The following is a 25,946-nucleotide window of genomic DNA, read 5'->3' on the forward strand; positions in this document are numbered from 1 at the left end:
CCCCAGCATCTCGGTGCCTGCCTCCGCATCTCCGCGGTCCCTCTCCATCTCTCGCCCAGCTCCCGGGGCTCTGCCCTCCCCCACCCGCGGCTAGGCCCCTCCTGCCCCCCTCCCCGAGGGTCCCCCTCCCCGGACTACAACCCCCAGGCGCCCCCAGCCCCGGGCGCTGCGCATGCCCCCTGCTCCCCGCCCCCTCCCGGCTCCCCCCTCCCTTCCTCCTCACCTCCCTCCGCCCCCCTCCCCCGCGCTTCGGCTCCCGCATCCCTCCGTCCAACCCTGTGCCGCAGCCGCATCGCCACCGCAGCCCCGGCAGAGCCGAGCCGGCCCAGGCCCCTGCCCCTGCCCGGCCGCCCGCACCCCGCCCGCGGGCCCCCTCGGCGGCCCCGGCGCCCCCAGACCCGGCCCCCAGCACCGAGCGAGGTGGGAGGCGGAGAGCGGCAGCGGCAGCGGCAGGAGGACGAGGAGGAGGAGGAGCCGTCGCAGGATGAAGGATCGGACTCAGGAGCTGCGGAGTGTGAGCTTGGGGTGGGGGGAGGGGGCGGAACCCCGATATTTGGGGAGCGCGTGGGGATGGGGTGGGGGAGGTGCTGGGACGTGGGGGCGAACGATGAGGTTGGGAGTCGGGGCACCCCAATATCTCCAGGCACCTGATGTCTCCAATGAACCTGCATTTTGGGGACAGTGGCTGGAAGGGGTTGGAGACCATTAAGACACGAGGGGGCAGGAGAGGTCTCCCGGGCCTGGACACCCCACATTCCCAGCAGAGCCCCAGGGTCTAACCTGGAGAAGGAGGAGAGTGAATGTCAGGCTAGGACTGGGGGGTGCTGTCATTCCGGGAGGACGCGGGTGGCTACGGGGCCAGGCTGCGAGTGTGGCAGGACCCAGATCTGGGGGATGTGAGGGGAAGGACACAGGTTGGGACTCGATGCCAACACCTGGCAGTGAATGAAGTGTGTGTGCGTGCGTGTGCACCCGGTGTTGCTGCTGTGGGGAGGGGACTCCTGTCAGCCATGGGGAGGAAGGGATGGCCACCGGAGGCAGCCAGGGGGCCAGGGCCAGAGTGGGGTGACCCAGAGGTGGGAAGGGGAGGAAGCGCCCTGCACAGGGCCGGGAGTTGGGTTGTGTGACACTGGCCGCGCTATGCTGGGGGGAACTGGGGCATCCTGTGCAGCTGGCTGGCTGGCCGGCCCCGGGTCTGCAGGCCTCAGGGCCGGCTCCAGCCTCCAGGAGTCTGGCCATCAGTGAGTTGGATTTGGGGGACTGGGAGGGCAGCCCTGGAGACTGCAGGGAATGGTGTCGGGGGCAGGGATGATGCTGAGGCACTTGGAGAAATGACCCGGGGCCCAAGGAGGCAGAGCTGGCAGTCCACTGTGTGATAGAGGCCTGGGGTGGTATGCTAATGAAGTGCTGCCCTGGCCAGTGGCCACTGTCCTGATGAAGTAGGTCTATATGGGGAGACTGTCAGCTGATATCTTCGGGCTTGTTACCCCATTTGATAGATAAGGAAACTGAGGTTTGGAGATCGGAAGGGACTTGCCCAAGGTCACAAAGTCGATGTGTATGTAATGTGGGGGGGGGTCAGGCTGGGATCTGGGCTTGCGATGTGTCAAGTAGATGTGGGGCCCTGCTTTTCTGGCCTTTGAAATAGAAGTCTTGCCAAAGGGGATAGAGAGCTTTGTCTCTGGACAGTCCCCTGAATTTGGGGTTGGGGACTCAGCTTTCAGAGAGACTCAGGCTTGGGGAATCTGGGAAGTTTCTTTCTTTATTAAACTTATATTGCATGTATGCTCAGGCAGGAGGAAGATGACAATATTGAGAATAGCCAGCATTGTTCTGAGGGTTTTATACATCATGAATCATTTCAGTCCTCACAGCAGACGTATGAGGCTGATACTAGCACCATCTCATCTTATAGGTAAAGAAACGAAAGCCCAGGGAGGTTAAGTCACTTGACCACATTCACACAGCCAGCAAAAGACAGGATTCAAACCCAAGCCAGCATGCTTCAGTATCCCGGCTCTAAATTACCCCTGCAACTTGCAAAATGGGTTGCCTTAGAATCTCATGATATCCCCACCAACCTCCTCCTGCTAAGGCCAGTAGACTGAGAGCCTGTCTGGTTTTATTGTTGAGGAAACTGAGGCCCAAGGGGTTAAATAACTTGCCCAAGGTCACGCAAGTAGCAAGGGAGGAATGCAGATTTGAACTCAGACCCCTGCAGCCAGGACCATGCCACGACTCGGAACCCAGAGTGATGTTGGGCAGGTTGGGACGGGTATGGTAGGACTGAGTGGAATTAGAGGGAGGGAGGGGGGCCAAGACAGGTCCAGAGGGGGAGGGGTGGGAGTACTCATCTGAGTGAGTCAGGGGCCCTTGCCCAGAGATGGAGGACCTGTGGGCTGGGGCTGCAGGGGGCAGCCAGGTGGGGAGGCCGGGGTGGGAGGACTGGGGGCTGGGCCAATCCAATGGCTCTGGTGTTAGTCACAGCTCAGGGAAACTGGGGGGCGTGGGTGAAGAGAAAGAAGCTGCAGAATTTTCGGAGTGGAAGGGTCTCTCCGACAGAGTTGAGAGCGAGGTGCTGGGAGGCGGGGGAGAGGCGGGATGGGCCTGGAGCAGGAAGGGAGTGGTGGGGGATGCTCGCTGGAGGCCAGATTCCCCTTCCCTAGCCTTCCCAAGGGGTTCCGAGGGCCCAGACTTGGGAACCAGACAGTCTGGATTTGAATGCTAACTTTGCTCCTTCCTGGGTGACCTTGGGCAAGTTGTTTAACCTGTCTGGTCCTCACTTCTTGTGTGATGGGGAGGATTAATAAGACCTGTTTCACGGGGTTGTCCTGAGGATTCTGAGTGGTTAGCATGCTGGAGGTACCTGGGGAGGGGGCTCAGCAGAGTTCTGTGGTCTGTGGTCTTCTCTCTCTCTCTCTCTCTCTCTCTCTCTCTCTCTCTCCCTCTCTCCCTCTCTCCCTCTCTCCCTCTCTCCCCCTCCCTCTCCCTCTCCCTCTCCCTCTCCCTCTCCCTCTCCCTCTCCCTCTCCCTCTCCCTCTCCTTCTCCCTCTCTCTCTCTCTGGTTCCAGAGATTGAACTTAGGGGCCTCCTACCTCCAGGTTATAACCCCAGCTCTTTTTGTTTTCTGTGTGTGTGTGTGTGTGTGTGTGTGTGTGTGTGTGTGTGTGTGTGTTACTGGGAGTGGAACCCAGAGGCTTTCTACCTCTGGGCTATACTCCTAGCCCTATTTTGTATTTTACTTGGAAACAGGGTCTCACTAAGTTGCTGAGAGCCTCACTAAGTAGCTGAGGCTGGCTTCGAACCTGTGCGATCCTCCTGTCTCAGCCTCCCAAGCGTGGGGATTACAAGCGTGTGCCACCACGCCCAGCTTTTTCGTTTTCTATTTTAAAAGACTCTCTCTAAGGTGCTGAGGCTGGCCTAGAACCTGCAGCCCTCCTGTCTCAGCCTCCCAAGTTTTGCTCTATTTCCCCTTATTCCATGTAAATCTCCTGAGATGGGTAGGACATGACCCCTAGATTATTTTGGAGTTAAGTGAGGGCCAGAGACCCCCTCCCCCATCCCGATTTCTCCATGGCAGAGCCAGGGTTCAACCAGGGTGTTCTGCCTCCAGCTCACCAAGCACCTTTGTTTGGGCCCCAGGAGGCAGCAGGCTGGATCTGGAACCCATGAGGGGCAGTTCACTCACTGAAGAGGGGCCCAGACAGCGAGCCCAGGCAGGGCAGACAGGAGAGAGGGAAGCAAGCCCAGTGGAGACGGAAAGTGGGAAGGGGGAGATTGGAAAGAGAGGTGAGAGGGGGCTGAGTGAAGGAAGGTGAGGCCTGCAGTGAGGGAGGCTTGAATCGGAGGCTGGACAGAAGGGAGGCGCTATAGGACCAGTCGTCTCCCCTGACGGCAAGGGCTGAAGCCTCAGTGTAGCCCTGGGGTTGGGGCAGGCAAAGCAGGAGCTTTAGAAGAGCCAGGCATGCCAGGCGTGGTGGCGCACGCCTGTCATCCAGTGCTCGGGCAGCTGAGACAGGAGGATCGCAGGTTCGAGAACAGCCTCAGCAAGTAGTGAGACTCTCATCAATCTAGTGAGACCCTGTTTCAAAATAAAAAGAAAATAGGGCTGGGTGTGTGTGTGTGTGGCTCAGAGGCAGAATGCCCCTGGGTTTAATTTCTAGTAACAAAAATGAAAGACAGACAGAAAGAAAAAGAAAAGGCAGACGTGAAGTCACGGGATGAAAGAGTGGCCCAGAGTGGGAGAAAGTGGACAAAAACCATGCGAGCCCCACCTTCCAGCTGCCCCCCCCCCCAGCACACCACCTGCGTCCCTGCTTAGGGCTCTTTACCCTGACGTCCTCCGCTCCGTACGCTGTCCCTCTGTCCAGCATGCTGTTCCCTGTGCCCACAGCACTGTAAACCCCGCCTAGAATGTTCTTCCCCTGCCTTGAATGGCGTTCCCCCACGTCGTCGCCCAGTTGGCGCTCTCCTTTCGGGACTCAGCTCAGATGTCAACTCCCCAGGAAGGCCCTGCCTGGCCGTGTGCGTGTCTCTCCATCACACCTTCCTGTTCATCTCCCTCCTGCTCTTTAGCAAATGGAAAATTAACCTCGCTGGTTTTCACTGTCCGTCTCCCTGGGCGGGAAGGGCAGCTCCTCAGAGGCAGGACCTTCCCGCCTCTGTGGCCGCTGCATCCCCTGCGGCACCCAGGCGGGGACTTGGCACAGATCGCCCGTGTTGGTGAGACGACTGGACCTGTAGTGAGTCCAGTGAGAAAGATGGGAAAGAGGAGGCGGGGCGGGGCGGGGAGAGGCGCAGGGCCGGCCAGGAGACAGATGGACAGATGGAGGGGCGTGGGCAGGGGGGCTGCTGAGGAGCAGGGGTGAGCGGCGTGTGTTCGCATGCAGGGGCACGCGTGTGTGTTTACACACACACATAAGCACACACCCTCTGTGGCTCTTCTAGCGCCCGATTCCAGTCTCTTCCAGCCTGTGTTTCCGTCACTACCTCGCCATCTGTGTCTTTGGTCACTGACTTGCTGGCTCACATCGTCCCTCTCCTTCCGTTTAAGTGTCTGTACTTGTCATGCCCCCCACTCACACACGGGGACGCATGCGCCCACACACCCCACAAGGGCCCTAGGTATCTCTGATGGGGAAGACCTGGAATTTGAGGGGTCTGAGGAGGCCAGAGGCTGGGCTCGGACACGCCTCCCCATTGCCACGGTGGTTCCAGAAGGTACTCAGGAGCACAGCCCCGTGTCCTCATCCTCCCGAGTCCTTGAGCAGGAGAGAGCAGAGGGCCTGGTTCACATCCAGGCGTTGCCACCCGTCATCACACATCGGCCGAACAATCTTGGGCAGGGTCCTTCCTCTCTCTTCACCTCAGTTTCCTCACTATCAAAGAAAAATAGTGCCACCCAGCCGGGCGCGGTCGTGGGCATCTGTCATCCCAGTACTTTGGAGGCTGAGATGGGAGGATCGCAGGTTCTCAGCCAGCCTCAGCAACTTAGTGAGGCCCTCAGCAACGTAGCAACACCCCATTTCCAAATAATAAAATCAGGCTGGGGAGAGGGTAACTCAGAGATAAAATGCCCCTGGGTTCCATCCCCAGTACCCAAAACAAACAGCAACAACAACGAAAAAATGCAAAGCGCTTGTAACAGGCCCAACTCGTGTAATCCGTACTATATTAATACTATGTGTTGCCGGGCGTGGTGGCGCACGCTTGTTATCCCAGCATTTGGGAGGCTGAGACCGGAGGATCGTGGTTGGTTTGTGGACAGCCTCAGCTACTTAGTGAGGCCCCCTGCAACTTAGACCCTGTTTCAAAATAAAGAATAAAAAATAGGTTTGGGGGTGTTGGTCAGAGGTAGAATACCCCTGGGTTCCATCCCCAGTACCACAAAAAATACTATGTGTTATATGTATATAAATTATTACCTCCTCATTCTGCAGAGGAGGAAATGGAAACTTGAACGGCCCATCTGTAACCTGAGGCCACCATCAAGTGGATGGGGCACATGTAATTATATTTCCCTAGGCAGTTTTATCTGCCCGCAGCCTGGTTTCTTTTAGGCTGGTCTGACTTCTTCTAGAATGTCAGTAGGACCTCTGCTCCAGCCTGATCATCTCACACATCAGGGAGCTGGGGCCCAGAGAGGAGCTGAGATTCTAGGGTCACATAGTAAGTCAGGCCGAGGCTGGAAGGCCTGCCTTCCTGTCTAGGTTCTTTCTGAAGCCCTGGGCCCATCTTATTGGTTTTCTTTTCTGGCCACAGGAGCTCAGAAATCCTGAAACCTCAACAGAGCGAGCTCTTTGGCACCAGGGAGTAGAGGATTGCCATCCGTCAGCAGGATGGATGGGGAAAAGCCTGGCATTTGACAGTCCAGGGTTCAAGTCTCACCTCTGGCCTTATTTGCTGTGAACCCTTGGGTGGCATAGCAACACCTCTGAACCTGTTTCCTCATCTGTAAAATAGGAGGGGGAGAGGTAACAGCAGCCTCTCCCAGCACCTAGATCTTGCAACATTAGGCATGTCTCCTGCCTGGTCTCACCGTCTCCTCCTGACCGCCAGGTGGGTGACATTATTGCCATTCCATAAATGCAGAGACGGAGGCTCTCCCCTCTGAGGAAGAGCCAGGGCCTTCCAGGTGCTGACCCGAGGCAAATTCTTTAGCTTCTCTCTGCCTGCGTTCACCCATCTATAAAAGGAGGTCGTAATCCTAGTACATAGGAGGCTGAGACAGGAGGATCGCGGTTCGCGGACAGCCTCAGCTACTTAAGCCCTCTGCAACTCAGTGAGACCCCGTTTCAACATAACGAATAAAAAATAGGGCTGGGGGGTATACCTTGGAGGTAGAATGCCCCTGGGTTCCATCCCCAGTACCGCAAAATATAAAATAAGATAAAATTAAATTAAATTTAGTAAGTAAAAATAAAACGGAGCCAAATATGGTGGCACAGGTCTGGAATCCCAAGACAGGAGGATTGCAGGTTTGAGGACAGCCTCAGCAACTAGTGAGACTCTTGGCAACCTAACAAGACCCTGTTTCAAAAACAAAAAATAAAAAGGGTTGGGGATGTAACTTGGAAGCAGAATGTCCCTAGGTTCCACCTCCAGTACCAAAAAAGGGGGGCTGTAATAACATCTACTTCGGGGGGCTGTTGGAAGCGTTAAATGGATAAATACATGCGTAGTGCATAGAACAGTGCCCAGCTAATTGTAAAACATCATCTAAATGTTTGTCATAATTGTAATTATATTGGCCAATGGTCCTTACAGAGTTTTAATGAAGATTAAAAGAGATAATAAAAGCCGGGAGCAATAGCACACGCCTGTAATTCCAGTACTTGAGAGTCTGAGACAGGAGGATGGAGGAGTCCAGGCCAGCCTCAGCAATTTATTAAGACCCTGATTCAAAATGAAAAATAGCCAGGCACGTTGGCGCATGCCTGTAATCTCAGTACTTGGGAGGCTGAGATTGCACGATCAAAGGTTCACAGTCAGCCAGTCTCAGCAACTTAGGCCCTCTTGCTATTTATTTATTTATTTATTTATTTATTTATTTATTTATTTGCAGTTCTGGGGATGGTACCCAGGGGCATTCTACCTCTGAGCTACACCCCCAGCCCTATTTTTTATTCTTTATTTTGAAACAGGGTCTCACTGAGTTGCAGAGGGCCTCACTGTAACTGAGTCTACAATTTAGTGAGACTTTGTTTCAAAATAAAGAATAAAAAGTAGGGCCAGGAATGGTGATGCAAGTTTATAATCCCAGCATTTGGGAGGCAGAAACCAGAGACTAGAGGATCACAGTTCCCAGCCAGCCTCAGCTATTTAGCAAGGCCCTTCACAACTCAGTGAGACCCTGCTTCAAAAAATTAAGAATAAAAAATAGGGCTGGAGGTGTAGCTCGGAGGTAGAATGCCCCTAGGTTCCATCCCCAGTACCTCAAAAAAAAAAATGTAAAGCCGGGCATGGTGGCGCAAGCTTGTAATCCCCGGGCTTGGGAGGTGGAGACAGGAGGATCACACAGGTTTGAAGCCAGCCGCGCTGGCTTAGGAGACCCTGTTTCCAAATAAAATGTATAAAATAGGTCTGGGAGTGTAGCCCGGAGATAGAAGGGTTTCCAGGAACCCCAGTACCACACACACAAAAAAGTAAAAACTAAAAAGTAAGGTTGGGGTTATAGCTCAGAGGTACAATACCCCTGGGTTCCATCCCCAGTACTGCAAAAAAGAAAAAAGAAAGAAAAAAAAAGAAAAGAGAAGCAAAGAAAAAAGAAAAAAATAGAGCTGAGGATGTAGCTCAGAGATAGAATGCCCCTGGGTTCCATCCTCAGTAACACACACACACACACACACACACACACACACACACACACACACACACACACTTTGTCAGACTTATGCAGAAGATACTAGCAAATGGTAATATTTGGTAGGATTTCAAGGGGCAGCGCCTTATCCAGATTGTCTTGAGCAGGAACTGCCCTGAGAGGAAGGGAGTTGGCACCTGCCAACAGTCTCTGGGCGGGAGGCCGCCTGGAGCCTTCCAAGCGCCTGGGGGAGGCAGGTCCCGGAGCCAGTGTCTTCCTGGTCCTGCTCAGCCGGCTGCCCTGGGGCGAGTCACTTTCCATCCCCCCCCTGACCTCCTGTTCCCTCATCTGTGAAATGGGAACAATGATATTTGTTCAGCCTTTCTCAGGGGCTGCAGTGGTGAGAATCAGAAGGGATTACAGATGGGAAAGTGTAAATGTAGAGGATTATTAGCTTTCAGCTCTCTTCATGTTTTTTTTTTTGTTGTTGTTTGTTTGTTTGTTTGTTTTGGGGGGTGGTACTCAGGATTTAATCCTCCAAACTATACTCTCAGCCCTTTTTATTTTTTATTTATTTATTTTTTTGCATTACTGGGGATGGAACGCAGGGGCATTCTACCTCCAAGATACACCCCCAGCCCTATTTTTTTTTTTTTAGTCTTTTTATTCTTGAAACAGGTTCTCACTGAGTTTTGAAGAGCCTCGCTAAGTAGCTGAGGCTGTCCGCGAACCACGATCCTCCAGTTTCTGCCTCTGAAATGCTGGGATTACAAGTATGCACCACCATGTCTGAACCTGCGCGTGCGTGCATGTGTGTGTGTGTGTGTGTGTGTGTGTGTGTGTGTGTGTGTGTTACTAGGATTGAACTCAGGAGCATTTTACCTCTAAGCTACATATTTGGCCTTTTTTTTTTTTTTTTTTTTTTTTGTGGGTCTGGGGATGGAACCCAGGGGCATTCGACCCCTGAGCTACAGCCCCTGCCCTATTTTTATTCTTTATTTTGAAACAGGGTCTCACTAAGTTGCAGAGGGCCTCACTAAGTAGCTGAGGCTGTCCACGAACCTCCATCCCAAATGCTGGGATTACAAGTGTGGCCCACCACACCTGGCATCCTATTTTATCTTTTATTCAAAAATATGTTCTCACTAACTTGCTTAGAGCCTCACTGAGTTCCTGAGGCTGGCTGCAAACCTGTGATCCTCCTGTCTCAGCCTCCCAAGTACTGGGATTACAAATGTGTGCCACTGTGCCTGGCCTTCTTTATTTTTATCTTGAAACAGGTCTCAATAATTTGCCAGGACTGTCCTTGAACCTGTGATCCTCCTGTCTCAGCCTCCCAAATACCAGCTCCTCATTGTTATTGTTTAAAATAAATGGTACAGCCGGGCGTGGTGGCGCACGCTTATAATCCCCGGGCTTTGGGAGGCGGAGACAGGAGGATCGCGCAGGTTCGAAGCCAGCTGCACTGGCTTAAGAGACCCTGTTTCCAAAAAAAATGTAAAATAGGTCTGGGAGTGTAGCCCGGAGGTAGAAGGGTTTCCAGGAACCCCAGTACCACCAAATAAATAAATAAATAAATATAAATAAATAAATAAATTAAATAAATGGTAGCTGTGTCCTTCACCTTTTTCCCTCTCTCAGGGACAAGTCAACAGGTTGCCCAGGATACTCCTGGAAGAATCCAAGGGAGGTGGCTCTGGGAGCAAAAGAGAAGAATAAAGTTAAGGGCTGGGCGTGGTGGCGCAGGCTTCTAATACCAGCACTCGGGAGGCTGAAACAGGAGGATCGCCACAGCTCCAGGACAGCCTCAGCTACTTAAGCCCTTTGCAACTCAGTGAGACCCTGTTTCAATAGGACTGGGGGTGTAGCTCGGAGTAGAATACCCCTGGGTTCCATCCCCAATACCACACACACACACACATACACAAAAGAGTAACATTAGACGTTGGGAAGGACTTCCTAAAGTTGTCATGAAAAAGGGAAAAAGACAGGAGGCACAGTAGCATGTACCTAGAATCCCAGTACTTGGGAGGCTAAGACAGGAGGATCACAGGTTCGAGGCCAGCCTTGGCAACTTACCAAGACCCTCAGCAACCTAGTGAGACCTTGTTTCAAAATAAAAAAGGCTAGGGCTAAGGGTATGTCTCAGAGAATGAGCACCCCTGGATTCAATCCCCAGTATTAAAAAAGAAAAAGGAAAGACAGAAAACAGGAAAGCCCACTGGGCCAGGGCCAGGGAGGTGTCCTGACCCATGGGAGGCTGGGTTGAGACCAAGTGAGTAGGAGCAGGCAGGGAGGGGGCAGAAGAAGGTGTGAGGCTCTGGGGGAAGAATGTCTCTTAAGGCAGCTGGGTTTTGAGGACTGAGAAGTTGGAAACCATGATAGGAGGTCAGATCCTCAAAGGTAAACCCCACATCCCAGAGCCTCTCGGGCCAGGGTTTGTCTGGGGTGGAGGCTTGAGACACCAGAAGTCCTTTCTGCCCCACCTCCTTCTGGGGGCAGCTGTGGGCTGTGACAGAGGATGCTCCCTCTCCAGGCAGATATTTGGCATTGTCTGGAAGTGCCTGAACATGCATTCCTACCTGGTGTGGGCCCCACATCTGTGCTGAGAATCCCCGGAGTCCACGTGGGCAGGAGGCCGGGTGGGGGAGGTCTCCCCGGCTGCCGGGGCTCTGCCATCCCCAGCTTTCTCGGCTGTCTGGATTGCAGCGAGGTCCCATCTGGCCCTGTCTAGGTTCGATCCGAGCTGTCTGGGATCCGTCTGAGCCTAGCCTAGCTAGTCTGAGCCTGTCTGGTTTCCGGGAGGGCCTGCGTTCTGCTCGGACTATACCAGGTCCTCTTTCTAGACCCAGCTGGCTGCACCCCCAGGTAGATGCCGTTTGGATCCTGTCTGGATTTCACTCCAGTTTCTCTGGCTGGATTCTGTCTGAGCTCTGGCTTGACTCTTTCTGGGAATCAGAATGAACTTTGTTTAAATTTCCACTGGGGCCGATTAGGGGTCCAGACATAATTAAGCTTGATGAGCTCAGGTTTTTGCCCTCAGACCTCTGTCCCAAGCAGAGAAGAGCTGGGAGTCCGGAGTGGGGATCCCTGGGGAGCGCTCCCTGCACCCTCTGGTCAGCTGTGAGCAAGCGTGCAGACTGGAGGCTCAGAGAGGCCAGGAGAAGAGGCCCCTGGGTCCTCCTCCTCCCTGTCCCTGGGGCGCCGCTCAACGGCTGCGTGTCCACGTGTCTGCGTGCGGGGGAACTCGAGCATGTCAGTGTCTCTGTGTGGGTGTCGGGGGCCTATTTCTGTGTGCCCGTGCGTCGGCTCCTCTGTCTGTGTCCCCGGTCTGTCTGTCTGCGGCAGTGGCGGTGTGGGTGGGTAAATCCCTTTGTGTCTCTGAGCCCCGAGGGTGGAGGGCTGAGCAGCTGCAGGTTGCAACTGGGGAATCCAAGCAGCGAGAGGCGGTGGGTGTGCATCTGCAAGGGGCTGGATGATACACCGAGAAGCGGAGTCACTGCGAGGGGAGCGATGGTGGGCGGGAGGAGGAGGAGGACACGGGGGCCCCGGGAGGTTGGGGTGCCACCCGCCGCTCATCCAGCCCCCACGGGGCCTGACTGTGCTCGTTGCCGCCTGCTGCTGGCAGTGGAGTGACCTTGCTTAGGGGACATGGTGCGTCGGGCAGGAGGGGAAGAGCAGAAGGACAGAGCCAGGCCTGGGCAGAGGCCGGGGGTGGCAGGGAGGTTCAGGCTCCGGGGACACCATTCCAGAAGCCTCCTTGGAGTCCAGAGCCAATTATTGCAAGGCTGACATTTAGCTAGTTGTTAAAATATTGAAATATGTCCATAACTGTTTGGTCAATAGCAGCCGCCTGGAATATCATCCCCTTCCAGGGCGACTCTGCACTCGCAAAGCCACACCCACCCGAAGGGTGCCTTTTGCTGATTCCCTCCTAAGTGTCCTGTGGGCTATCAGCGACCCTGTCCTCCAGGACACAAGATATCCAGTGCTCCTTCTCACTTTGGGCGTCCTTATTATCTCCCTGCCTAGGACCCCTCTCAGGGCCCCTCTTCTGAGCCTAGAGCATCCATGTCGGTGTGGTAGATAGAGGCCAGAGAGCTAGAAGGCCAGCCTTGGGCACCAGGGCAGGGACAGCTCCTAGATTCAGCTCCCTTTGCCTCCCAGGCGAAAGACAGCGATGATGAGGAAGAGGTGGTTCACGTGGACCGAGACCACTTTATGGATGAGTTCTTTGAACAGGTAATGAGCCCTCAACGTCCCCAGACCCCCGGGCCTGGCTCTTAGCCAACAGCTTCCTTTTCCCCGGGCACGCCCCTCTCCTGGGCCCTCCTTGGCCTCGCATCAGTCCTTCTGGACCTGGCTCATTTCCCCGAGCCCTGGCTGGTTCCTCTGGATCCTCTTGTCTGGCCCAACAACTTGGCCGGTGCTGCCGATTCTCTGCCCCAGGTGGAAGAGATCCGAGGCTGCATTGAGAAACTGTCGGAGGACGTGGAGCAGGTGAAGAAGCAGCACAGCGCCATCCTGGCCGCCCCCAACCCCGACGAGAGTGAGTGCTGCTGCAGGGGCAGGTGGGGGGCCTGGGATCCGCCCGACACCTCACTCGCCCCCTCCCCTCAGAGACCAAACAGGAGCTGGAGGACCTCACTGCAGACATCAAGAAGACGGCCAACAAGGTCCGGTCCAAGTTGAAAGGTGAGGCCCGCAGTCCTGCTTCTAGGGAGGAAAAGACTCTGCCCTCCATTGCACAAACTGACCCTGTGCAAGGAATGTCCACAGACTTCCAGGGGCCAGATTCCTAAGCAGTGAGAAAGCATATAAACCCTTGATCCAGATTCTTTGCAGAAAAACACACGAGAGGGAAGTGAGGGAGAGGACGGTTTCCATCCCGATTGCCCAGAGGAACCTCTGCTGGTTCCAACTGCAGGCAAGGCTATCCAAAAATATAGACTCTGAGCCGGGCGTGGTGGCGCACGCTTGTAATCTCCACAGGAGGATCGCGCAGGTTCAAAGCCAGCCTCAGCTACTGAGTGAGGCTCTCTGCAACTTAGTGAGACCCTGTTTTCAAATAAAGTATAAAAAAGGTCTGAGAGTATAGTCCGGAGGTAGAAAAGCCCCTGGGTTCCACCCCCAGTACCCCCCCCCCACACACACACACAAAATATAGACTCTGATTGCCCGCATGCTGGTGCACACCTGCAGTTCCAGTACATGGGAGGCTGACAGGACCGCAGGGTCGAAGCCAATAAGCTGTGAGTGATACAGCGAGACAGACCCTGCTTCAGAGTAAGAAATGAAACAAAGGGCTAGGGATACAGCGCAGAGGTAGAGTGCCTCAGGGTTTAACCCCCCATACCACATACATTAAAAAAAAAAGCCACGCATGGTGGCATATGCTTGTAATCCCAGTACTTGGGAGGCTGAGACAGGAAGATCATGGTTTGTGGGCAGCCTCAGCAACTTAGTGAGGTCCTGTTTCAAAATAAAAACATAAAAAAAATAGGGCTGGGGATGTAGCTCAGAGGTAGAATGCCCCTGGGTTCCATCCCTAGTAACACACACACACACACACACACACACACACACACACAAAACACACACACACAATTTTATATATATATATATATATATATATATATATATATATATATATATATATATATAAACGCAGCTTCGCTCTTGTTAAGCCCTCATTTCTCCTGAGCGGGTCTCAGCATAGCGCTGAGCACCCAGTAGGTGGGCTCAGCAAATGCTTCTGAGTTGGTATCCTCGGCTCAGGACAGATTGGACCGTGTGGCTGACATCAGGCCTGGCAAGCTTTCAGGAGGGACTTGCCAAATGCTCATGTATTCACTCTAATTTAAGGACTTGGGTGCTGGTAATAACCACCTTCCTTCGAAGCGCTGTGGGCTGGGAACCTCCTTGTCTGCTGGTGCCAGGGGAATAGCAGTGTTGCCGTGATGGGATGCGATACGTGCACTCGTGGTAATTCAGCATCAGAAAACGTTGGCCAAGCACCTCTGCTGTGTGAGGCCCAGTGCTAGGCTTTGGGGAGAGGAGCTCCGTCAGATGCCTGGCCCGAGAGCACTGACCTTGGTCTGTGTCCTCCTGGACTCAAGGGGAGGCCATATGTGAGCCTCTGGTGCTGATTTGTAAAAACAAGCCCTTTGCACTCAGGTGCGGGTGCTGGAATGGAAAGTGCCCTAACCCAGGGTCACAGAGGGAAGCCAGTCTGTACTATCAACTCGCGCTGGACAAGCCCTCCCCCGCTCCAGCTTGCTCTTCAGGATTGTAAAAGAAATTGAAGCAATTTCAAACTGGCCTCTTTCTCTTTTTGGCAATACATTTTTTTCTACAAATGAAATAAAATAAAAACCAATATAATGGTGCATGCCTATAATCTCAGCAATTGGAGAGGTTGAGGCAGGAGGATGGTGAGTTCAAGGTCAGCCTGGACAACTAAGCAAGACCTTGTCTAAAAAAAAAAAGTGTCTCTAGCAGAATTATTTTAGGAGCAGGATGTAGTGGTGCATGCTTGTAATCCCAGCAGTGGAGGCTGAGACGGGGGAAGGCAGGTTTGAGGACAGCTTCAGCAAGTAGTGAGACTCTCATCAACCTAGTGAGACCCTGTTTCCAAATAAAAATTTTAAAAATAGGGATGGGGAGCCGGGCATGGTGGCGCACGCTTGTAATCCCAGCATTCGGGAGGCTGAGACCTGGAGGATTGCAGTTCGCGGACAGCCTCAGCTACTTAGTGAGGCCCTCTGCAACTCAGTGAGACCTGGTTTCAAAATAAAGAATAAAAAAATTGGGCAGGGGATGTGGCTCGGAGGTTGAATGCCCCTGGGTTCCATCCCAGGTAGAATGGCCCCTGGGTTCAATGCCCAGGCTGGATAAGAAAAGAAAAGTAAAGTTATGAGCTCAAAAGATGGTAAGATAAGTTGAAATAGAAAAAATTCAAGCCAGGTGTGGTGGTGCACGCTTGTAATCCCAGCATTCAAGAGGCTGAAACCAGAGGATCACGGTTCACAGACAACTTCAGCTACTTAGGCCCTCCGCAGTAGACCTGTTTCAAAATAAAGAATAAAAATAGGGCAGGGGGTGTGGTTTGGAGGTCAAATGCCCCTGGGTTCCATCCCCAGACCCGCCAAAAAAAGAAAAAAGAAAGAAAGAAGAAAAAGGAAAAATTCAGAAGCCAAATGCAGCAAGAAACGGATGTAAGGGATTTTGTAATTATTTTTTCTTGCCCTGAGAATTGAACCCAGGGGTGTTACACCCCTGAGCTACACCCCAGCCCTATTTTTTTTTTTTTTTTTTTTTTTTTTGGTACCAGGAATGGAACCCAAGGGCATTATACCTCTGAGTTACACTCCCAGCCCTATTTTTTAGTCATTTCTTTTTTTTTTCTTTTTTCTTTTCTTTTTTTTTTTTTTTTTTTGCAGGTCTGGGGATGGAACCTAGGGGCATTTGACCTCCGAGCTACACCCCCTGCCCTATTTTTATTCTTTTTTTTTTTTTTTTTTTTTTTTCTTGGTGGTACTGGGGTTCCTAGAAGCCCTTCTACCTCTGGGCTACACTCCCAGACCTATTTTCTGTATTTTTGAAACAGGGTCTCTTAAACCAGCGCGGCTGGCCTCGATCCTCCTGCCTCTGCCTCCCAAGCGCAGGAATTACAAGCGTGCGCCACCACGCCCGGCTTATTCTTTATTTTGAAGCAGGGTCTCACTAAGTTGTGGAGGGCCTCACTAAGTAGCTGAGGCTGTCCACGAAGCGTGATCCTCCGGTCTCAGCCTCCCAAATGTTAGGATTACAAGTGTGCGCCACCACACCCGGCTTGTTTTATTTTTTTGAAACAGGGTCTCACTGAGTTGCGGAGGGCCTCTCTAAGTAGCTGAGGCTGTTCGAGAACCACGATCCTCTGGTCTCAGCCTCCTGAATGCTGGAATTACAAGCATGCTCCACCATGCCCGGCAACACCCCAGCCCTATTTCATTGTTTTATTTTTTAAATTTTGAGACAGAGTCTTAGTAGGTTGATAAGAGTCTCACTGCTTGCTGAGACTCAAATTTGCAATCCTCCTGTCTCAGTCTCCCATGTACTAGGATTACAAGCATGTGTCACCAGGCCCACCTGGATTTTGTAATTTTTATCATTTACCAAGATGTGAATCCTTATATTAAAACTTTCATTTGGAAAAAACAAAAACAAAAACTAAAAGATACTCTGAGCTCAATGGCTTCTTTGGATGCACTGAGCTCTGACCTTGAATACACTTTAGCAGACCCTGAGGAAAGTTCTGTGGATCAAGGAATCAGGAACAGATCTAAAAAGAACACAGGGACATTTTGAACATTAGAAAGAACATTACAAGCATGTGGTGCACACTGGTAATCTCAGTATTTGGGAGGCGGAGGCAGGAAGATCACAGGTTCAAAGACAGCCGCAGCAAGCAGTGAGAGTCTCATCAACCTAGCAAGAGTCTGTTCCAAATTAAAATAAAATAGGTCTGGGGACATAGCTTGGAAGTAGAAGACCCCTGGGTTCAATCCTCAGTGCCTCTCTCTCTCTCTCTCTCTCTCTCACACACACACACACAAAAAAAAAAAAAAAAAAAAAAAGAAAGAAAGAAAATACGAAAAGTGACCCTCCCCTCCAGATCTCCAGAAAATGAGAGAAGAGTCTCGCCTCCATCCTGTTCTGGTTGGTGTCCTGAGCTTTGAGTGTGACCTTCAGTGAGTCATTTTATCCACTTAAACCTCACTTGCTGGTCTGAAGGATTGTCATGGAAAGTCAGTGAGATCCAGTAAAATACCTCTTTGTCTAGACTTGGTCTCATTCTGCTCGTTCCAAATTTGACAACAGGGCCCCAGGTTGGGCCAGCACATTCTAATGTCCCTGGATGTGTGTTCAGTGACTTTCCTGCATCAGCCGGGCCAGAGCTGTCTCTCAGCCACTGTGCCTGCTATTGCTGGCAGGGGTTCCTTGGGGTGACATCCAGCCCCATCCCTTCCCCGCTGCCAGTAGAACAGAAAAGTGATGTTCTCAGGAATGGCCCGGAGGCCCTGCGAGGTCTGAGCAGGCCTGGTGATTCATCCCTGCTGTATTTTCTGATCTTACTCAAGTAGATCTTACCGCAAGCTCTTTTTTAGAAAATCTCAATGATAGTGTCAGGAGTGCATGCTCCAGAAGCAGGAATCCCAGTTAATCCGCACACTTTTCCAGAACAACCTTTAGAAGTGGGAACTCCCAGGACAGGAATCACCTTGCAGGGCTGGGGGAGGGCTGTTTTCTCTATTGGAGCATCCATCTATTCACCCTAGAGTTCTTCAAAGAAAGGGTGGCCACTGGAGCCTGCCCCGCCGGGAAGTGACTGCCTCCTGCCAGTATATCACAGGGGAGCCGGGCCCAGGCATGGCCTGCTATTCAGAAGGCTGAGGCAGGGTTCGAGGCCAGGCCGGGTAACAAAGCTAGACCTTGTCTCAAAAGATAAAAGGAGCCGGGCGTGGTGGCGGATGCTTGTAATCCCAGCATTTGGGAGGCTGAGACCTGGAGGATAACGATTTGCGGACAGCCTCAGCTACTTAGTGAGGCCCTCTGTAACTCAGTGATACCCTGTTTCAAAATAAAGAATAAAGCCGGGCCTGGTGGCGCACGCTTGTAATCCCCGTGCTTGGGAGGCAGAGACAGGAGGATCGCACAGGTTCAAAGCCAGCCGTGCATGCTGGCTTAGAAGACCCTGTTTCCAAATAAAAATGTAAAAATAGGTCTAGGAGTGTAGCCCGGAGGTAGAAGGGCTTCCAGGAACCCCAGTACCACCAATAAAATAAAATAAAATAAAGAATAAAGCCGGGCGTGGTGGCGGACGCTTGTAATCCCCGTGCTTGGGAGGCGGAGACAGGAGGATCGCGCAGATTCGAAGCCAGCTGTGCGCGCTGGCTTAGGAGACCCTGTTTCCAAATAAAAATAATATAAAATAGGTCTGGGAGTGTAGCCCGGAGGTAGAAGGGCTTCCAGGAACCCCAGTACCACCAAAAAGCAAGCAAGCAAGCAAACAAACAAAAAAAAAAAACAAAATAAAGAATAAAAAATTGGGTGAGGGTGTAGCTCGAAGGTCAAATACGTCTGGGTTCCATCCCCAGATACCGCCCCCCAAAAAAAGACAAAAGGAGCTGAAGATGTATCTCAGTGGTAGCGTGCCCATGCGTCCAATCCCCAGTACCACACAGTCAATCTGTAAGGTGGGTTTCTGCCCCCTTCCTGAAGCAGTAGGGAGTGAAGAGTCCCCACTCCAGGGGCCTCTAGTGGGCAGGAGTTATGGCTGGTGGCACTTTCCAAGACCCGGTCCTTCTACCAGAACAAAAGGACTCTTGACCCCTAAAGTCTCCTACTACCTACTCATTTCATTCTGGGGAGCGCACCTGTCCTCAGACACCTGTTGGTTGTTTAGCTGGCCTGCCCCTCACCGTGGATCCTCTAGGCCCTCGCCTTGGGCATGGTATCTTTTCCCAGGCCTGGAGCCTGCCTGTAAGCCCCCGGCCCCACCTGTCCCAGATCTCCCGCCCGTCACTGCGTCCTCTCTCCCGCAGCGATCGAGCAAAGCATTGAACAGGAGGAGGGGCTGAACCGGTCCTCTGCGGACCTGCGCATCCGCAAGACCCAGGTAGGAGGCGGTGGCGGGACCGGGCAGCGCCTGGAACCTGCCTGGGACCAGCGAGGCGGGAGGATCTGGAGCTGGGGGCGGGGCCAAGGATGCTGGGCGGGGCTGGGGGCGGGAGGCTCTGGAGCTGAGGGCGGGGCCAGGGCTGCCCTGGGCGGGGCGTGGGCGGGAGAATTTGGAGCTGGGGCGGGGCTAAGGCTGATGGGCGGGGTTTCGGGCGGGAGGCTCTGCCCTGGGCGTGGTCGGTGCTGGTGGGCGGGGCTTTGGGCAGGAGGATCTGTCCTGGGCGTGGCGGGGCCAATGCTTATGGGCGGGGCTATGGCAGAGGGCGGGGGCAGACCCACATCTTTGGATGCGTCTTCAGCATAGCCTACAGATACAGAGAGGGAGTAGGGGTCCTGACTTGCGGGGCGTTGGAGTCGTGGCCTGAGTTGAGGAAGAGGCCGTACAGTAACTCAGCCCGTCCTCCCCGACCATCTGCGAGCGCTGCCCCCCGCCTGCCTCGGTCTCGTTCCCCTGACTCCCTGATATATCTGTTCCCCATGCCTACCCCAGCACTCTACACTCTCCCGGAAGTTCGTGGAGGTAATGACCGAATATAATGCGACCCAGTCCAAGTACCGGGACCGCTGCAAGGACCGGATCCAGCGGCAGCTGGAGATCAGTGCGTGTGCCCCTTGTTCCCCCAAAATGCCAGCGCGGCCCGAGCTGCCCCCCGAGCCTCCGCACGCTGTGGAGTGGCGCCTGGCTCAAGGCCGGGTCGGAGGGTGGGCTCCCGGGCCCCGGCCGCACCCCACCCCCTCAGGCCCCTCAGGACCCGGTCCCAGTCCCTTCTCCCCGCAGCCGGCCGGACCACGACCAATGAAGAGCTGGAAGACATGCTGGAGAGCGGGAAGCTGGCCATCTTCACCGATGATGTGAGCCCTCCGGGTGGGGCGGGTCTGGTTTTTTAAATCATTGGCCTCTCCTCCCCAAGTTGAAGTTGGACCAAGGTCTTGAGTCCACCGAGGCATGAGAAGCTGTGGGGAAGCCGGGCGTGGTGGCGCCTGTGTGTAATCCCAGGACTTGGGAGGCTGAGACCAGAGGATCCCAGGCTGGAGATCAGCCTTAGCAAGTTAGTGAGCCTCTCGGCATCCTAGCAAGACCCTGTTTCGAAACAAAAAAGTAAAATAGGTCTGAGGGCATGGCTTGGAGGTAGCATGCCCATGAGTTCAACATCCAACACCAAAAAAAAAAAAAAAAAAAAAAAATAGAAGCCGTGGCCAGCCTGGACCAGAAACTGGGGAATTCCATGGGAGCAGGGCAGAAAGGCACCCTCATAAAAACTGGCAAAACAGTGGTGTGTCAGGCACTGTTGTAAGCACCTAACATATTTACACTTATTCATTTCATCCTCTCTACAACTCTGTGAGGGAGCCCATTTCACAGGCAAGAAAAATTGGCCCAGAAAGGTGAATTAACAGGCCCAGGGTCTCAGACTAGAGGCTGAGCCAGGATTTGAATTCATGGTCTACTTTCAGATTCAGAACCCTTCCATGCTGAGCCGGGCGTGGTGGCGATGCTTGTAATCCCAGCCTTTGGGAGGCTGAGACAGGAGGATTGCAGTTTGCGGACAGCCTCAGCTACTTAGTGAGGCCCACCGCAACTCAGTGAGACCCTGTTTCAAAATAAAGAATAAAAAATAGGGACTAGGGGTGTAGCTCAGAGATAGAATGCCCCTGGGTTCTACCCCCAGTGCCGGGGGAAAAAAAAAAAAAAAAACCTTCCATGCTAAGACCCACTACCTGTTCCCCTCCCGAAGCGTGTCGTTCACCATATGACTCATCTGCCTACATTTTGATGATTTTAAAAAGAAGAGTTGTAGTTTTGCCTCCCGCCCTGTCCTTGTTTTATGTATGAATGGATGGACTTTCCCCTACCTGTGGCTATTTCTCTTTATTTGCTTTTGCCCTGGGTTGCCTAGTCCTGCCCCAGTAGCCTGCTTCTGCTTCTGGTAGCCTGATGGCTCTGGAAAACGATTCTAGAGCAGGTTAAAAGTATGCCCTGTGAATTAGATGTGAAGGCCCGGCTCACAGTGCTGGGAAGCGGAGACAGGAGGGTCGCACGTTCAAAGCCAGCCTCAGCAACTTTGCAAGACTCTGTTTTAAAACAAAAAATAGAAAGGGCTGAGGGTAGAGCTGGGAAGTAGAAGGCCCCTGGGTTTAGTCTCCAGTATCACTCACACACACACACACACACACACACACACACACACACACAGAGTATGCACTGTAATTGATATTTGTGGAGTTGACTTTGGGCAAATTGATCGTGGGACACTTAGCCGGGACCCTCATCCACGCCCTCATCCAAGCAGCTCTGCCCGGCCGTCTGTCTGTCTGTCCGCCTGTGTGAGAATGGAGGGGAGCCACTTGAACGCTAAGAGCTGGCCCTGCCTGTTGGTTCACCACCATTACAGAGCAAGTCCTCGCAACCCTGACTGAGGGCCGTGAAAACTGCCAGTGGGCCTGAGGGGTCGGCCGAGGGTGATCAGCTCTGAAGTCACCGAGACTTCCCGGGGTGGTGTCATGGTGCTGCAGCGTGAGGCAAGGAGCTTCTGGACACGGGCCAAGAGAACTGACAAGACGGGGAGTGGGGACCATTGGCCACGCAGTCCTTGGGACCAATGGCTCTTAAAGGATGAGCAGCCTGGGGTGGTGGCACCTGCCCGAATCCTGGTACTTGGGAAGCTGAGACAGGAGGACCAAAGGTTCCCAGCCAGCCTCAGAAACTTAATGAGATCCTGTGTGTGTGTGTGTGTGTGTGTGTGTGTGTGTGTGTGTGTGTGGTACTGGGGTGGAACCAGGCTTTTCTACCTTTGGGCTATACTCCCAGACCTATTTTATATTTTATTTGGAAATAGGGTCTCACTAAGTTGCTGAGTATTAATATAAGAATAATTTTAATAGCTGGGCATGGTGGCACATGCTTGTAATCCCAGCACTTTGGAGGCTGAGACAGGAGGATTGTGCAGGTTCAAAGCCAGCCTCAGCTACTTAGTGAGGCTCTCAGCAACTTAGTGAGACTCTGTTTCCAAATAAAGTATAAAATAGGTCTGGAAGTGTAGCCCAGAGGTAGAAAAGTCCCTGGGTTCGAACCGGGCATGGTGGTACACGCTTGTAATCCCAGCATTTGAGAGGCTAAGACCAGAGGGTCATGGTTTGCGGACAGCCTCAGCTACTTAGGCCCTTTGCAACTTAGTGAGATGCTGTTTTAAAATAAAGAATAAAACAAATAGGGCAGGGGGTGTAGCTCGGAGGTTGAATGCCCCTGGGTTCCATCCCCAGACCCCCCCACACACAAAAAAAGAATAGCCCCTGGGTTCCACCCCCAGTACCACAAAAAAACTAATAATAATTTTGCTGGGCGTGGTGGCGCACATTTGTAATCCCAGTATTTAGAAGGCTGAGACCAGATGATCACGTTTCATAGCCATCCTCAGCTACTTAGTGAGGTCCTCTGCAACTCAGTGAGACCCGGTTTCAAAATAAAGAATCAAGCCGGGCGTGGTGGCGCACGCTTGTAATCCCCGCACTTGGGAGGCAGAGACAGGAGGATCGCGCAGGTTCGAAGCCAGCCGCGCGCGCTGGCTTAGGAGACCCTGTTTCCAAATAAAAAAAAATGTAAAAATAGGTCTGGGAGTGTAGCCCGGAGGTAGAAGGGCTTCCAGGAACCCCAGTACCACCAAAAAAAAAAATAAAATAAAAAAAAAATAAAGAATCAAAAATAGGGCTGGGGGTTTGCTTGGAGGTCGAATGCCCCTGGGTTCCATCCCAGGCCTGCAAAAAAAATAAAATAAAATAAAAAATAAAAAATAATTTTTAAAAAATGGATTGGGGAGCTGGGTTTGGTGGTGAACGTTTGTAATCCCAACATTCAGGAGACGGAGACCAGAGGATCTTGGTTGGCGGATAGCCTCAGCTATTTAGTGAAGCCCTTCACAACTCAGTGAGACCCTGTTCCAAAAAAATAAAAAGAAGCTGGGCGTGGTGGCGCACGCTTGTAATACCAGCATTTGGGAGGCTGAGATAGGAGGGTCGGGGTTTGCAGCCAGCCTCAGCTACTTAGTGAGGCCCTTTGCAACTCAGTGAGACCTTGTTTCCAAATAGAGAATAAAAAATAGGGCTGGGGGTGTAGCTCAGAGGTAGTAGAGGTAGAATGCCCCTGGGTTCCATCCCAGTACTGCAAAAAAAAAAAAAAAAAAAAAAAAAGACTGAGGAGCTAGGCACAGTGGTAATCCCAGCATTTGGGAGGCTGAGACAGGAGGATCGCTGTTCAAGGACAGCCTCAGCTAGCCGGGCATGGTGGCGCACGCTTGTAATCCCCGCGCTTGGGAGGCTGAGACAGGAGGATCGCACGGGTTCAAAGCCAGCCTCAGCTACTCAAGGACAGCCTCAGCTACTACTTAGTGAGGCCCTTTGCAACTCATTGAGATCCTGTTTCGCCGGGTGTGGTGGCGCACGCTTGTAATCCCCGCGCTTGGGAGGCAGAGACAGGAGGATCGCGCAGGTTCGAAGCCAGCCGCACGTGCTGGCTTAGGAGACCCTGTTTCCAAAAATGAAAATGTAAAAAATAGGTCTGGGAGTGTAGCCCGGAGGTAGAAGGGCTTCCAGGAACCCCAGTACCACCAAAAAAAAAAAAAAAAAAAAAAGAGATCCTGTTTCAAAATAAAGAATATAAAATAGGGCTGGGGGTATAGCATGTAGCTCAGAGGTAGAATGCCCCTGGGTTCCATCCCCAGTACCAAAAAAAAAAAAAAAAAAAAAAAAAAAAAAAAAAGGATGAGCAGCTATATGTGCAGAAAGGGAAACTGCATACTGCATATAGTCTGAGGTAATGGGGAGCCCTGGCAGGCTGTAGAGCAAAGGACTGGCTTAGCGTGGTCTACACTGAGTGGAGAGTGAGTGGCCCAGCTCAGACCAGGAGTTGTTGGATGGGAGAATATGCAGGAGGAGTTGGAGTCTCCCCAGCCCTTCCTCACAGTTTACTCCCTGCCTCTCTTGCGCGGGCTCTGGGCAGCTTGTGGGCACGCCGCCCTCTCACCTGGGCTCCTTGTTTGCTGGCTACTCTCTGCTTGCTGTGTCCTCCACCTTTGAGCACCTGGCTTCCCTGGGCTTCCCGGGCGTGTGTGCTGGAGGAAGCGCTGGGACAAGGTGGCGGCCCCAGACACAGTCTGCACTGTGATTGTCTAATAACTGTCATTTTTTTTTTTTTTTTTGGTGGCACTGGGGTTCCTGGAAGCCCTTCTACCTCCGGGCTACACTCCCAGACCTATTTTATATTTTTATTTGGAAACAGGGTCTCCTAAGCCAGCGTGCGCGGCTGGCTTTGAATCTGCGCGATCCTCCTGTTTCTGCCTCCCATGCGCGGGGATTACAAGTGTGCGCCACCACGCCCGGCTAATAACTGTCATTTAACAATGATCAGACATTTAACAATTGTCTTGCTTGTCATTTAACAAACTTCTCTTTAGTGCTGTGCCCAGCACTGTCCCCGTCACTATAAACATGTGAACTCATTCAGTTCTCACGACGGACCCGTGAGGTGGCCACTGTCATGGTCTGCATTTTCCACATGGGGAAACCAAGGCCCAGACAAGTTAAATGATTTCCCGAGGTTACAGCTAGTAAACGACACCCCAGATTTGAACCCAGACACTCTGGCTGCTGAGTCAAAGCCCTCGCAGGGGCGCAGGGTGACTGCAGTCTTCCCCTCTCCCTCCCACCGCCCTAGATCAAAATGGACTCGCAGATGACGAAGCAGGCGCTGAACGAGATTGAGACGAGGCACAACGAGATCATCAAACTGGAGACCAGCATCCGGGAGCTGCACGACATGTTTGTGGACATGGCCATGCTCGTGGAGAGCCAGGTACGGGGCGCGTCCCCGGGCCCCTCCTGGCGCCCCTCTGCCTGCTCAGCCCCAGCCTTCCCCGGCACGCCTCCTCTGTCTGCAGGGCGAGATGATTGACCGCATTGAGTACAACGTGGAACACTCCGTGGACTACGTGGAGCGAGCCGTGTCCGACACCAAGAAAGCTGTGAAATATCAGAGCAAGGCGCGGAGGGTGAGCCGGGGCAGTGGCCGCGGGGGCCGGGAGGCCAGGAGCCTCGTGGGTGGGTCTGGGCTCGGGCCAGGGCCGAGGTGAGTGATGAAATCGGTGAAGGCCTTATCTCTGCCTCTGACCTCTTCCTATTTCTGTTTTCTCTCCTTCTCTACCCTATGCCCTCTTCTCCCACTGTCCCCTGTCTGTCTGTCGGTTTGTCTCCCTCTCTTTCACTCCGTCTCTCGGCTTCTGTCTCTCTCCTCTTTCTACCTGCAGAAGAAAATCATGATCATCATTTGCTGTGTGGTGCTGGGGGTGGTCTTGGCGTCATCCATTGGGGGGACGCTGGGCTTGTAGGCCCCCCACCCTTCTCTCTCCCAGACCCTTCCCCTACCACATCGGGAGCAATACCCCCACCACCCCTTTTACTCCATCCCCTGCTCCAAGCTCACCCCCAAAACAGACCCAGGCAGCCCCACCCCTCCTCTGTCCCCACGGCAGACCCTGGAGTCCCTGGGCCTCACCCTGCCATGGACCACCCCGCCCCGCACGTAGATAGCAGCAGGCGTGATCACACATGCACACCAACACGCATGCCGCCGGCACATGCTCAAGACGTGTGGATCCCCCAGTGTGTGTACATGTGCAGATGTGTGTAGATGCACCACCTCGAGTCTGTGTGGTCTGAGCTCTCCCCTCCACCCAGGCTGCTGTGTAGACTGTGGTCGAGTCTGACAGCAGCCCACCATGGCCCTCTGTCTCTGTGAATGTGTGTGTGTGTGAGTGTGAGTGCGGACACACAGTTTGTGGACGTGGAATCTTGTGTTTGAGTGTTTGAACCTAATGTGACAGCAGCTCCTCCACGGACACCTCCTCCCCGCCGCCCAGTGGGGCGGGTCGTG

The 25,946-nt window shown here is 53.1% G+C and overlaps 1 protein-coding gene across 1 annotated transcript; it reads left to right on the top strand.

The window, feature by feature from the left end:
• Positions 1-484: 484 nt before the first annotated feature.
• On the top strand, positions 485-25,401 carry STX1B (syntaxin 1B; the record flags this gene model as incomplete). Its single annotated transcript, XM_080702801.1, has 10 exons — positions 485-514; positions 12,470-12,544; positions 12,752-12,851; positions 12,923-12,997; positions 18,889-18,962; positions 19,515-19,623; positions 19,803-19,876; positions 24,732-24,869; positions 24,955-25,065; positions 25,321-25,401. 10 exons carry the CDS (start codon positions 485-487, stop codon positions 25,399-25,401), a joined length of 867 nt encoding a protein of 288 aa, XP_080558927.1.
• Between the last annotated feature and the right edge of the window lie 545 nt (positions 25,402-25,946).

This window comes from Muscardinus avellanarius (assembly GCF_963383645.1).
Source record: "Muscardinus avellanarius genome assembly, chromosome: 10".
Lineage (NCBI taxonomy): Eukaryota > Metazoa > Chordata > Mammalia > Rodentia > Gliridae > Muscardinus > Muscardinus avellanarius.